Here is a 14806-nt window from a genome sequence, read left to right as displayed (position 1 = left end):
AAATATCGGCCGCTCAATCCAAGGGTTGTGGGTTCATCTCCCACTGCACGGTCACGACCGCACCTTCTCTGCTACCTGGTGTTTCCAAGCAGTAGACTCGAGTATCATACAGATAAGCTTATATAGCTTTCATTAAAAACGAGCTAAGATAGATTGATATAATATAGACTAATATATTTACATTCGTCAGATTCTTTTTCATTGAAAATTATGACGTTCATTTCGTATGAACAGCAAAAGAAAACGCGCGAAAGTTACGTCAGCGCTGCTTAGTGATAAGCGACCGCTATTCTGACGACGTCCGCGTATAGTCAGGGAAAACGTTCCCTAGGTGACGTCGCAGTTGTTCTGTCTGGTGAACAGAATGGCCGGGAAGCTGATTTTAATGTTAAATGCTACAAATTATATGCAATTCATAATATTATATAGTTTACAAATGGAAAGGAAATATAATGTAAATATAAGAAATGAAACTATTTTTTTCGGTGTTCATGCGAAATGAACGACAGAATAGGATCGGCAAATTAAACATGAATCGCGAGCGCAATTCATGGATTTGCCGATCCTATTCTGTCGTTCATTTCGCATGAACACCGAAAAAATCATTTCATTTCTTAATTGCAGTCGTGTAATATCAAAAATATGTAGGCCTTAATAATGACTTTATTCCGCTCCAACGACCTCAGATATATATGTAACAAAATTATTCTCGTTATTATACTAGTGAAGAAAAGAAAAGAAAAGAAAAACATTTGATGTTTACGTCGTTTAATTAAAGTACAGAAGACGTTGGTCGAACGAACATTGTAACCAACAGGTAAAGAAAAGAAGAAAGCTCGATATTAGAATCTAATAATTTCCGCGTTGAATTTATTAAACGAGTTAAATAAATAGAAGAAAAAGATAACATGCACAACAGAGTCTCGCATTTTATTAGTGTATTGAAATCGTTTGATAAATTCAATATGAAAAAGCAACATGTAAGAAAAACTTTTAGTTTTCTCCACGTTTTTCATTCGCTGATGCGATTTGACGTTAATGGCGTCAGAAACATATGACGTTAAAACGCTAACTCTATAGAGACCAAACGTTACTGAAGACAGAAATTCCTACCTCATTCATAATGACACAAGATTAAACAGGATATATCATACATATGAATGCAGGTAAATATTTGACATACGGAAACATTTTACGTATCGTTTTTCATCAAAAGAAATTAAGATTATGTTATATTTTACGCTTTAAAAAAAGGCACGATAAATAAAATGCAAAAACGTCCTTTTAGAGTTTGGCATATTTTTATTAAATTAATATGCTAAATTTGATATAATTAGTTTGTTAAACTATAAACAGAGTTAATTAGAACATGTCCCATTTCGTCTGTTTTAGCAGATGAACTGATATTTCCAATGAGTTTGACTGGGAAGAATAAGCTAAAGGAATTAAATAAACGATTTAACAAACTGAATTAGCTAGTTTAAACATATTTTATTGCTTATATATACATGTATATATACAGAGACAAGACATTTACGATATATTGAAAAGCAAAAGGGTTGGGCCCAAGTTCTTACAACATTAGCGATCGACCCTTCCCTACATAGAAAGTAAACAATTATTGTTATTTAGTAATGGCATAATTTTAATCTATCTGTAACATGCATACATATTAAGCAAAAAAGAAAAAACGTTGAGATAGAAACATAATTTGTCAGTAGCTTAAACAAGTACATATATATAACATTTGATAAGGCTTTAGGATCCAGCAAAGAAGTATCCCACCCATGATCATTGGATTCGTTTCTGCCAACATATACATTTGCAAATTAGTGGCAGCAGGGCGTATACACATAGTAAACAAGTCAAGCGTTGTGAAAACGTTCCGTAGTTTTAATGAATTTTTGAACAGCTGTAAATACTTTTTGATTATTTTCAACGTCTAACAAATCACTACCGAAAAGTAATAGATTAACATTAAGTGGATGAAAGATTCTAGTTTCTTCAAAGAGTATAATTCTTTGAGGTTTAAATATGGGACAGTGAAATAGGTAATGATCAGCATCTTCAAACGAGTATCTACAATTACATGTCGCAGTTTCCCTCAAAAAGTTCCTGAACAGATCACCATGCAAATTACTACAGTTATTTCTAATGCGCGCATGTAGACAGAAAAAAAGTTTCCAAACAAAAAATGCTTAGGTACTTGGGGCGCTTTAAACATCTTTTTCATTCTTGATTTAAATATATTTAATGAATTTGAATCGCGAACAGCAATATCAAGTGTATTCCATAATTCGGTAGCAGAAGGTATAAATGATTTATTGTATGTCTCTGTACGTCAATTTACTTAAAGGCCTAGATTTTGGCAGTGGGCCAAGGGATTTCTGTCTTCACCAGCACAGTTGGGGGCTAATGACCAACACAGTATGGTTCCAATAAACAAGGGTCATTGTTTATTGGAGAGTCAGTCTACCTTACAAGTGTATCAATTAGTAAGAAGGGGAAACAATGTAATTTATTTTAAATTAATGAATAAATGATAACTTTTAAAGTTATACTAGTTTTTTTTGGCATTTCTATGTAAAGAAAAATATTTGTTGATCAAACACAATAATAAAATAATCATAAAGTTATTTTCATAATAATGAAATAATGAGAAACTTACTTAAAGAAATATGCAAGCGTTTTTTTTTCAAATTCTGTCTGGAGAATTGTGATATTTTAGAAAAATGTGACTTTTACTCATCTAAAGCTTGCAGAATACTATAAATAACATTTGTCTAGAATTGAAAACAGAATGTGCATTTCAAAGTTACAAAGCAAAGCATGAAAAAAGTCACTTTTGGCAACATACTGAAAAGGCAAATTGAGTGTAGATGGAACACAATAATTTTATATTCAAATAATGTATCTTTCATCATCCTATATGTAATATATTAATAATAATAATAATAATAATGATTATGATTATGATTATGATTATTTTTTATTATTATTATAATCATTACTATAACCATTAAAGTAATAGTTATTATCATCTATATAATATCAAAATAATAATTATTATTATTATCATTCCACATTCACTGAAGAAAAATTAATTTCTTTCAACTCCACTGCACACATTTTCATGGTCTAGTTGGGGTCCCTGCTGTGCTAATTGCCCTCTAATCAGTTACTGTTACATAATCGCTGATAAGCAGCAGATAAGATGGGAGTTGTATATTGGATTTGGGGGGGTACACTTATATAGTAGTGAATCTAGGCCTTTAAGAAATAATCAAGGCCTTCGCGTTGTTTATCGTCTAATTTACAACGGTTCAGAGTTCAGATGCGTAGGAATTGAACCACGAGGGCGTTAGCCCGAGTGGTTAAATACTGAAGCATCTGAACGATGAACCGTGGTAAATTAGACGATAAATCACAAGAAGGCCTTGATTGTTTTCATTCTGACATGCACGTTGATATATTTCAATAAATATTACGCTGGAATTCATTTACGCGAGGAGTAATGAATCGGACGTCAGGCGGCTACATGACGTCAACATTGACGTCATAATGCTATCTTACCGGTCCGTGCGTCAACCGTTGTTTATCGCAGGATATATTGCGTTTGATTTTCTTCTTTGTTTAACTGGAAATCAGTTCGAGCCATGTTAGAATGTTGTATAATTGTTGCTATTCCTTAGTGGATAATTTGTCGTTTCTGAAATTAATGAAGGGAAAATATTTTCTACGTATTGTGGAAGAAGACCATTTTTTGCTTTATAGACCGTAACCAACTTCCGAATTTTTCGCCTGTCTGAAAAGGAAACCCAACCTACTTCCTTAATTAGAGAGTTGATTGAAACCGACCGCGTTAAACCTGTTACTACGCGAGCGGCTTCATACTGTAACTGTTCTAAAGATTGCTTTTCATATAATGTGCATCCGTCCCACACAATCGAAGCGTACTATAATATGGGGCGCATGTAAGAGATGTAGATTTTATTTAATGTTGATCGTTTTAGTTTAAATTTCAATGCCCGCATTGTACTTAGCACTTTGGAGGCTGATAAGGTTATATTTTCAATGTGTTTGTGCCATTTTAAATCTGTCGATAGTGTTAAGCCTAAATGTTTATGATGATCTACAAAATCAAGAGAGTTGTCATTAAACACAAGTGTTGGCTTATTATCTATATTTGTTGAGAAAAACATGACTTCAGTTTTACTAGGATTTAAATTTACTAGCCATTGTTTTGACCATTTCGATGATTTGGAGGTCACGATTTAAAGTCGTTTCGATATAATGTGAGTCACTAGATGAAACAGCTAAAGAACTGTCATCTGCGAAGAGGCGCGTTACACTTAGTAGATTTTCGGCAATGTCATTAACGTAGACGAGAAATAGAAGAGGCCCAAGGGCGGAGCCTTGGGGAACACCAGCAGAGATATCAAGTATTTCAGATAATTCAGAACCTACAAACACAGACTGTTTTCTTTCAGAGAGGTAGTCATTGGTCCAATTTAAGAGTTCGTCGTTAATGCCGTATTGTCTGAGTTTAAAAAGGAGACCACGGTGCCATACTCTATCAAAAGCTTTAGATATGTCACAGAAAAAATAATACATGTTGACTGTTTTTTATCGAATGATTCACATATTTGATGATATATGTCAATCAGTTGATAAACAGTGGAATGACCTGGAAGAAACCCTGACTGTAATGGATAGATTAAGTTATTTGAATGTAAGTGATTGTAAATATGTTTGAATATTACCCTTTCCATTACTTTTCCTACACAACTTATTAGTGAGATCGGTCGATAGTTTGAAGGAGAATTTTTATTGCCCTTTTTGAAAAGTGGCATAACCTTTGCAAATTTCCAGATATTTGGATAAATACCTTCATGAAGAGACCTATTAAACAAAATAGTTAAAGGATAACTTTTACTGAATCGAGTTTCTTTTAATAATTTATGACTGATTTCATCTGGTCCGACAGCTTTATTTAGTGGTAGTGATGAAAGTATATCTATTATCTCTTGACTGTTTATAATGAAATCTGTCAAAACATTATTTGATTTATTGATAAATGTCGGAAGTTGAGTTCCTGAAGAGTCAATTTTAGATATTGATGTAAAATATTCATTTAAACAATTAGCTTTTTCGTTATCAGTAGTATTATATTTTACATTGTTATCTTCGTCAACGACTAATGTTGGTATTGAGTTGAAGGCATTAGAGTTTTCCTTTATAAGTAATTTACAGTCTTCCAGTACTGTTTTGGATTATTCACGTTTGATTCTTCTAATGAAAATTCTAAATTATTGAAAAATTGTTCTTTAGCATGTGTTTTTAAGTTATTTACTTTATTTCGCAGTCGTTTAAAGGCATTCCAATCCGATGTCAAATTAGTTCTTATAGCTTTTTTCTTTGTTCGATCTCGTTGTCTTGATGTTCTACGAATTTCTGAATCATACCAAGGTTTGTCTTTAGGTCGGATAGTGACTAAACGCGTAGGAATGCATTTTTCAGCCAAGTTCAGAAGTATTGATGTAAAAGAGTTACACGCTTCATGAACGGAATTTAAAGTTAGACACGACCAGTCTGTATTCTGTATAAGATTATTCAATTCCTGAAAATTTCCGCGCTCGTAAATCCATACGCGTCTTTTATATATTTTACATGATTCTTGTGTATATTTAATATATACGTAAGTTCCGTAATGATCACTTATATCACGCGGTGTATTAAATATTCCTGAATGATAAACTTGAATATTGTCAGTAACTGCTATAGGGTCTATTAATGTTGAAGAGTTTTCGGTAACTCGAGCCGGTTCTTTAATAATATTTCGAAGATCATTAAGTAATAAAATATCTTTCAATTTGTGATTATTCGAATTTAATTGGTCTTCGTTTACATCTCCTACTAAAATAACTTTATCACAATATTCAAGACTTTTTTCTAAACAAATATTCAATTTATTCCAAAATTCAACGGGCGCGTTTGGCTGCCTGTATACGGTACAGATAAGATATTTAGTATGTTTGTTTCTTAACTCAATCCAAATTGATTCTTGCAGATAGACTTCGAACTCTAATTTGCGCTTTGAAATAAATTGATCAGAAACATAAACTAAAATTCCGCCTGAATGACAGGGGTAACGTCTTTGCGATAGACAGTAGAAAAAGATTCAATAAAAACAGATTCGTTTGATACCGTATTGTCAAGATGTGTCTCTGTGAAACAGAGCAAGTCGTAATCAAGCCAGTTATCTTTAATAAAATTAATCTTATTTCTAATACTTCTTATATTTTGACTATAAATAGATAAACAATTTTCATCTGTCTCAACTGGACCTGGATTTTTCTCAATATCGCCGCTTAAAGACACTGATTCTGGTATGCCTGGTATGTGGCCTATGGAGATGATAAGGTCTGCGTATTGGCGATAAGGGCCAATACACAAGTCGGGACCATTGGTAGACTTGCTTCTGTTTATCATAATAAGCTACTGTATAGCTACTGTGCAGTAAATAAATTGCAGGTGATATTTCTCACCTTTATAGCAAATCAGTTCTCACCTTTATAACGAGTTTTGAAAGCTTGATTGAATTAGGGCTAAATAAACAAAGTGATAAGATACAACAGTGTTTTATCATATTTTTAATAAAGTATAAGTTTTTTAACAATTACATCTCATTATTGCTGTTTTTTATTATCAAAAATATAAAAAATGCATTCAGGCACATAGCTTTTAGAAGTAATGAATTATTGTTTATTTTGAACAATGATATATCTTTATTGCTGGATTTTATTATACATAAAATAAAGTTAACATTATTTAGACAACACAAGAGGAATTAAGCATTTTTAATATATAACATCCTTCTGTCAATATACCTTCTTTATCTATTAAAAATGCAACTGAACGCTTCTTTAATTTCTAATAAAATCCAGCAATCCTTTTTTTTCTTTTTTCTTTTGTTAGAAAGAGGTGTGCGAGATTATTCGCAGTATGGTAAAGTGTCGATATTTGGCGACCTTAATGCAAGATGCGGCAAGAAGTGTGACATTTTAGAAAAACCAGAGTGTTTTGAACGGTACATTTCATCTATTGAGCAAGATGAAACCGTTATTGATCATGTTGATTTACCTGATCGAAAATCAATGGATAATACTGTTAATTCCTCGGGCAACAGATTGATAGATTTATGTCTCAGCACTAATTTAAAAATCGTAAATGGCCGGCTAGGAAATGACGCCGGTATTGGTGATTTTACCTTTTTATCAAATACAGGTAATAGTCTGATCGACTATGTGCTATTATCACATGAGTTGTTTCCCTTTGTACGTAGTTTCATTATACATGATCTGTATACCTTTTCGCATCATAAGCCGATTGAGTTAAATTTATATATGAAGTGTGTGCCAGTATCATGTAAAGATGAAAGCATTCATGTTGATGTATTAAAATGGGATGATGATAAAGTAAACATATACAAAGAAATTATGTCAGGTGAAATTTGTAACATTGAAAGCATAGTTAACAGCATAATTCAGGCTGAGACAGAGTTAGATTCTGGAATACAAGAAATATCCGACATTTTGTATAGTAAAACGTTTAATATTTTTGGGGAAACTAAAGTAATAAATAGTTCTAAGGGTTATTGTAGCAGAAAGTTTAAAAGTACATGGTTTAATGAAGAGTGTGAAAATGCAAGGCGCGATTTAAAATATTCTAATAAAATATATTCTAAATGCAATTCACAGCAAAATAGGGAAATACTAGTTACCAAAAGGCGTCTCTACAGAACAGCTAAAAGACGGGCTCGCACCAAATTTCATATTAATCAGAAAAAGAAAATGCATTTGTTAGCTAGTGAAAATCCGCAGAAATTTTGGAAAGAAATTAAGAAACTGAGAAAACAAAATGTTAAAAACGAATTATCACTAGACCAATTTTATAATCATTTTAAAGATATTTATTCAAAAGATGATGTATTCACAAATATAAATGTTGAAGAGAATTTGAGTAGTGATGAGATAAATGTTATAAATGTAGAACAGTTAGATTGTGATTTTTGTGTTGATGATGTTATAAAGGCCATTTCTTCCTTAAAGAGAGGGAAAAGTGCTGGTGTTGACAAGCTCATCCCTGAAATATTCATAGAAAACAAGACTGTCATAGCGCCTGTTTTGTGTAAGTTGTTCAATCATATATTTAATACATGCACCTATCCGGAATCTTGGTGTAAAGGTATTGTAGTGCCAGTACCTAAAAAGGGCAATTTAAACGATGTAAATAATTATAGGGGCATTACTCTAACAAGTATATTTTCTAAGATTTTTTCTATAATGTTAGATATGCGACTGCGCAAATGGGCTGAAGACAATGAATTACTGAACGAATTTCAATACGGCTTTAGAAAAGATAGAAGTACTGTAGACTGTATTTTTGCTCTTTGTTCTATTATTGATAAAATAATTAAACATGAAAAGAAAAAGGTTTATGCATCGTTCATAGATTTCCAAAAATGTTTTGATATGATATACAGGAATGGTATTTGGTTTAAATTGCTAAAAGATGGCGTGTCTTCCAAAGTGGTATCTATGTTGCGAAGTATGTACAATTGTGTTAAATCTTGTGTGAAAGCAAATGGGTCTCTTTCTGATTATTTTGACAGTTATATGGGCGTAAAACAAGGGGAACCACTCTCACCTCTTTTGTTTATTTTTTCGTAAATGACATGTATGAAAATTTGCAAAATGATAATAATGAGGCCTTCACCTTGGATGAATTACAAATATACCTCTTATTGTTTGCAGACGATACTGCTTTATTTTCGTATTCTAAGGAAGGCCTACAATTGTTACTTAACCAACTGCATACTTATTGTAACAAATGGGGCATAACTGTAAATGTTGATAAAACAGTCGTTATGGTGTTTAAGTCTGGTAACAGATTAGAGAATGTAGAATTGTATTATAATAATGAACAATTAAAAGTTGTTAAGGTATTTACATATTTAGGTGTTACGCTGTCGTCGAATGGAAACTATTTTCAAGCTCAAAATCATTGTCTAACCAAGCATTGAAGGCGTTATATTCTTTGAATACATTGTTTGATAAAGTTTCTTTGAATGTTGAAGAAAAGGTAAAACTTTTTGATTGCATGATTTTACCAATTCTGTCTTACGGATCAGAGATTTGGGGATTTCATAAAGCACCTGATATAGAAAAAATTCACCTCAAATTTTTGAAACAGATTCTCGGTGTACGACAACAGACAACGACTTCAGCAGTTTTTGGTGAATTTGGCAGATTTCCTTTGTCAGTCCTGCGTAAAGTTAGAATTATTAAGTATTGGTACAGGATTACGAAATCTCCAAACTCTTTATTACATAAATTGATGTTTTTAACCAATGCTAATGGAATATTAGTGAATAGTTGGTCAAGAAATGTGAAAAGTTTGCTGTCTGATCTAGGATTTTCCTACTTATGGAATCATAATAATATTAGTATTGTTCAAATAAATGCAGTAATACAAAGAATATTTGATCATTATTTACAGCAGTGGCATTCAGAACTTAGTACATTTTCAAAATTAGAAAGTTATAATGTCTTTAAAAATGATTTTTGTCAAGAAAAATACTTATCATATATTGATAACATAAAATATAGAACAGCTTTATCTAGATTCAGATGCTCTGCGCATAAGTTGGCAATTGAAGAAGGAAGATTCAGAAATATTGAGAGGAGTCAGCGATTATGTACAAAATGTAATATGCAACAAATTGAAAATGAATATCATTTCTTATTGGTTTGTCCTTTTTATTATGATTTAAGGAAACAGTATTTGCCAAAATATTACTGTGTATGGCCTAGTGTTCATAAATTCAAATCTATTATGAGCTTAACTCAAAGAAGTAAGCTTCTAAATTTAGGAAAATACATTTACTTCGCAACGCTTAAAAGAAATGAAGCAGTTGGGTAGCTACTTTTTTGCTAATAGTATTGTAATGAATGAAATGTTCTTGCTTGTTTGTATATTTATTCATAATGCTTAATATGTTTATAATTGATTGTACATTCCACTCATACCATATATGACTCATACTTTTCTGTAATATGTGTATGTACCGCCACATTGTAACTGGCGATGAACATGTATATGTTTTTGCCGAATAAACTTTGACTTGACTTTGTTACTTTTGATAAAAAGATCATAATCATTGAATAAACAAACTTGTAATTTCTCTTATTAAGTTTTGAATAATTATTTTATAGTGAGAAATGCTTTGCTATAAGAGTTATAATTTAATTGGCCAGGACATTACTCAACATGACTGAGCAATCAAAATTAGTATCTTATCAATTAAAATAATTTTGTGTACATGCTGAAAAAAGACTAAAAAAAACAACAGCATTTCAATTAATAAAATGCAAAACACAGGAAATAACTAATTTACCTGTAGGCAATAAAATTTATGATTCTCTGACTATAATTAGGCTACATGTCAAGTCTACAGGGGTTTTATGGACCCTTATCAGACTGGACCAGACAGGATCTTGTATATTGGGGATTAAAAAGTCTGGTATTTTGGGGGGGGGGGGGGGGGGGGGTCACTAATATAGGAGATTTTCTTTGCCTTTAACAAAAGTATTATATCAAAAAAGTATAAAGTTCCCAGATTAAAATATAAACTATCAAGGTCTGATGCATTTCCCATACTACAGCACTCAAAGATATTATTTGCGACGCAAGTGACAACAACAGTGGAAAAACAAACATTATTAACACTTAAGAATAGTAATGTAAACAGGTGATTTACCCCGTGTATTAAAAGTAATAGAAATATCGTAAGTTTCCTACACAAGCGTGTGAACGGATAACTATGGAAAATGTATGTCTTCTTAATACCCTGCGTGCCGTTATAGAATAAACCGATCGCCATCCGCCATGCTTCAATACAGCTACCCATTAGGGAGAAGGAAAAACAGTTCACCATGCATGACCGATTTCGACCGGATTTTTACAAAACAAAAACAACGTCGGACAGACGAACTAAATCCCATGACATATCCCATACCCGTAATGCTGGATCCTAATTTACCCCAAATGAAAAAAGTAATATAGCATCTCTACTGTCGAAGAAAATGGAAGAAAAGAAAAAACGCATTTAGCAAAAAAAAAAAAAAATGGAAATAGATATTATTGTTGGTTTTATATTAAGGATTAAAAGAATCAGTATACGTTTAGCTAACTGTCAAACGGATATCGTTAGCGCGGATATTTACTTTTATTCTATTGAAAATGAAATATCCAAACTGAATAAAAAAGAAACTTATCTGCATGAGGATATGATTTAGTATGAAAGAGTTTATGCTGAAATCCAAGTACATTTTTAACAATATTAAAATACATGAGTGTTGTAATCCATTAAGATATTAAGCATGTTTAGCCTATATTTATTAATAATTAACAATTCGTCATAGATAACAAAATGGCTAAGGTACGTCTTAGTAACGTGTATCTCGAAAATAAGATCAGCTCTAAACACATATTTTTCTTTCTTTCTTCCTCACATGAAGAATCAACGCCACGAGTGAGGCCCGAACTCACAACGGTGAGGAGCAAGTGACTTGAAGTCAGCGACCTTAGCCATGGAGGAACCTCATGTGTTTTCGTATCTGCTAAAACATATATAGCATGTAAACAGGCTTTACACCTGATTATGGCTTGCAGAAGATTGGGGCCAGTTTGTAGCTAAAATATGTCCGTAAGCGAACCTGGGGTCTTCCTTCGCACACACACACAACTTTCAAAAATGGAAGCACACACTAAAATGATAAATTTTTCACACAACTCAATATCTGTCTTTCCGTCTATTGCCTTATACGTTTATACTGCCGCTCTCATCCAACTGTGAAAGGGTTTGTTCGAAATACAATTAAAAGTAACAGTTTAAGCGTTCTTTATCTGCTTTGTCATTGTATAGAAATAAAGAATGTTTACACATGCACAATTTGTACGAGCAAGGAAACAGTTATACACTGAAACATGTGAGCCGTGCCGTGAGAAAACCAACATAGTGGTTTTGCGACCAGCATGGATCCAGAGCGCAGTCTGGTCAGGATCCATGCTGTTCGGTTTCAAACTAGCCTATTGGAAATAGAGATACAGCCACTATTAATATATTGGTTTTCTCATGGTGCGGCTCATATGCTTTACCAACAGCAGCTATCTGTTTTATATAAAACATTTTGTATCTTACAGGCATGACTTGTACTATAGCAGGCCTATTAGAAGGAGAAGTGGACGATTCTTCATTTGAAGTTCCAAATTCAACCGAACGATTTCTTAGCATACTTGACAAGAGGAGACTAAAGAGGAATGTTGAAGAAGAAGCTGAAGTTGAATGGAGACCGTTTGTTTAGTCCGATGCTGAAACCGTTGCCGTTCGTGTAGATAGTTTAATTAGCAAACTCAAAGGACAGTTTAGCGAAGAGAAGCAGGTCAGAATGCTGACAGTAAACTCCAGCCATTATCAGTACATTTTTTCCAATAGCGTGGACTCGTTTCTAAGATATCATGAAAAACCAAAGGTTGAGATTCAGTATTCAGAAGCTGAAGATGCTTTACCAGGAGAGGGTTTGTACAGTTTTGCTGTAAGACCATCAAAGATACAGAAACGAAGGAAAGATACAGCTGACGCTATAAAACAAGTGCACGTCACTACACTCTCACCGAGTAAACTTCTCGGACCAGGAACTGAGAACGGCCATGGTCGTTGTGAGATTAAAGTGAAATACAGCAGCACACTTCCTTCTAAGCCTGACGACGGAACATTTAGCGGTACCTGCAGAAATAAGGTTTATCCTGTGATAAAGACCCCTGCAATTAATGCCTTTTTGTCCGAACATACAGCAGCTAAGGATCTGAACAGTCATGTATTATCTCCAGACAACAACACTATTTCAGCATTTGGAACAGTCAGTGGCGTCGTTGTACCACGGACTAACACGATGTTGACCTTTGGGGATGAGTTATCTACCATCTGTTCGATAGCCAGAGTGTCACTTCAGTATTTCTGTTTGTACAAAAGTGTTGGCAGTCCTGTTATTCCTTTGATACACAAATACCACAGATTTGAAAAAATCTGCAGCCTCTTTGTACCACAGTGTCAGAGACAAAGGACACTTGCAAACATCTCTATTCAAGCAGAAAAATACAGTTACACAGTACAGTCCGTATCCAAAACGACATTATCAATAGAAATCTATGGTCACACAGTGCCTTCGGTCTGCCAGACATTTACAACTACAGGTATGGCAGTTCAAATTAGAAAAATGAACAAAAATGCGGTTTATCATGTGAAAAAAATCAAAGCATTAATAGAAGAAATCTGCATTAACTTAGTGTTTTATCTGATCACACCACCTGGCACTGCGATACAAATGAGTAGTACTCCATTCACATTACCGGAAATGCCGAGTTTGCCTATTTACTAAAAGGAATATATTGTCAATATCTGGCTCCAAATCCTTACATATATGAATCATCAATTGAAGAATGCTGCAGGTGTGTTACAAATTCAAAACATAATAGAAACATAGCTGAATACATATGCGACCATGCAGTGCTACCACCACACAACAATGAGGTACGTGCGACTACTGAATTTCAAAACAAAGCAACATCTCCATTTTTCATGACGGAAACCCTTGAAAAAATATACCGCAATGCAGTCGTCACTACCTTCAGCATGCATGTGTCTAAAGAAATATATGACCCCACTGTACCTCCGATCTGCAAGTTTGCGCCGCCAGAACAATTACATTTTGACAACTTTATACATTCAGTCAAAAACATCCCTGTATTAGAATACATATGCGACAGTACTCTAAAGATCAACTACGATAACCCCAAAAGGAATGAAGTTCAAAAGACGTCCCATGATACCATCAGCGACGCCAGTGAGGACGATTCAGCTTTTGGAATACTGTCTGTCTATTGCAACAGTGAAATTCATTATAGGTAAACTATTTCGTTCTTAGATATATTTGCTAACAAAAGAGAACTTATGCAGCTCTCACGATTAGGGATGAGAGTAAATTTATATAACTCAGACTGATTTTGGAAATCGCTCCATCAATGCTAGATATATTGTCAAGTTTATATAGAAATTGGTTGACATGGTGTGTATAAACACTTGGTTTTTACACTTCTCTGCATTCACCTTTAACATAGTTATAATATCATCCATTACATTTTTGTCTGGGCTACTATTCAATGTCATTTTCATCATCGCGCGGTAAGAAAAGGGTAAGGAAAAACGTTTTGTGCAAAGCATTTTAAATGCGATTTAAGTTCATTTACATTCTTAAGTATTTTTTTCATGCCCTAATTTCTTTTGAAAGAGTTCTCGGCTTCATTGTTTGTTTTACTTTGTGTACACCAACAAGGTAAACCGTTAATGTTTGGCTATTCTTACTTTACAGGTATGGGAACATTTCCAAAGCTGAAGTATAGATATAGGTTTCATAGACAGAGAGGTGAAAATAATCTCAAATTTAATTTAATTTGTTAAACTAAATAGATTTTGTTTGAAGTCGAATATTTTGTCGAGTTTTAACTAAAGACTATATGTGTCGACAACACACATAATTATATTCAAAAACGAGCTATCGTTGTAAATTTTATGGTGTAGTTGGATTTGTAATGTATATTGTGCATTTAATATATATTAAAGCTTTTTGTCGTTCAATACAATAAGATTTCAAATATTGACAAGAAAGAGTTTATTCTACCGTCG

At 33.2% G+C, this 14806-nt stretch overlaps 2 protein-coding genes across 3 annotated transcripts in view; one reads left to right on the top strand and one right to left on the bottom strand.

The window, feature by feature from the left end:
- Positions 1-14806, bottom strand: part of LOC123564933 (solute carrier family 22 member 4-like) — a 143820-nt gene that overhangs the window by 37416 nt on the left and 91598 nt on the right. The gene's annotated exons all lie outside the window — the stretch shown is intronic.
- On the top strand, positions 1062-14608 carry LOC123564931 (uncharacterized). The gene is made up of 4 exons (XM_045358859.2): positions 1062-1166; positions 12268-13317; positions 13854-14028; positions 14493-14608. Exons 2-4 carry the CDS (start codon positions 12513-12515, stop codon positions 14521-14523), a joined length of 1011 nt encoding a protein of 336 aa, XP_045214794.2. The 5' UTR covers positions 1062-1166; positions 12268-12512; the 3' UTR covers positions 14524-14608.

This window comes from Mercenaria mercenaria, chromosome 2, assembly GCF_021730395.1.
Source record: "Mercenaria mercenaria strain notata chromosome 2, MADL_Memer_1, whole genome shotgun sequence".
Taxonomy (NCBI): domain Eukaryota; kingdom Metazoa; phylum Mollusca; class Bivalvia; order Venerida; family Veneridae; genus Mercenaria; species Mercenaria mercenaria.
The sequence above is the reverse complement of the archived record's forward strand: the minus strand, read 5'-3'. Positions and strand labels throughout refer to the sequence as shown.

Bases quoted from the DNA above. Each gene is read 5' to 3' on its own strand.
- LOC123564931 (XM_045358859.2), top strand. From the start codon at position 12,513: ATGCTGACAGTAAACTCCAGCCATTATCAGTACATTTTTTCCAATAGC. The intron at 13,318-13,853 runs GTATGGCAGTTC...TTATACATTCAG, and splicing joins CCAGACATTTACAACTACAG to TCAAAAACATCCCTGTATTA. The intron at 14,029-14,492 runs GTAAACTATTTC...CTTACTTTACAG, and splicing joins AACAGTGAAATTCATTATAG to GTATGGGAACATTTCCAAAG.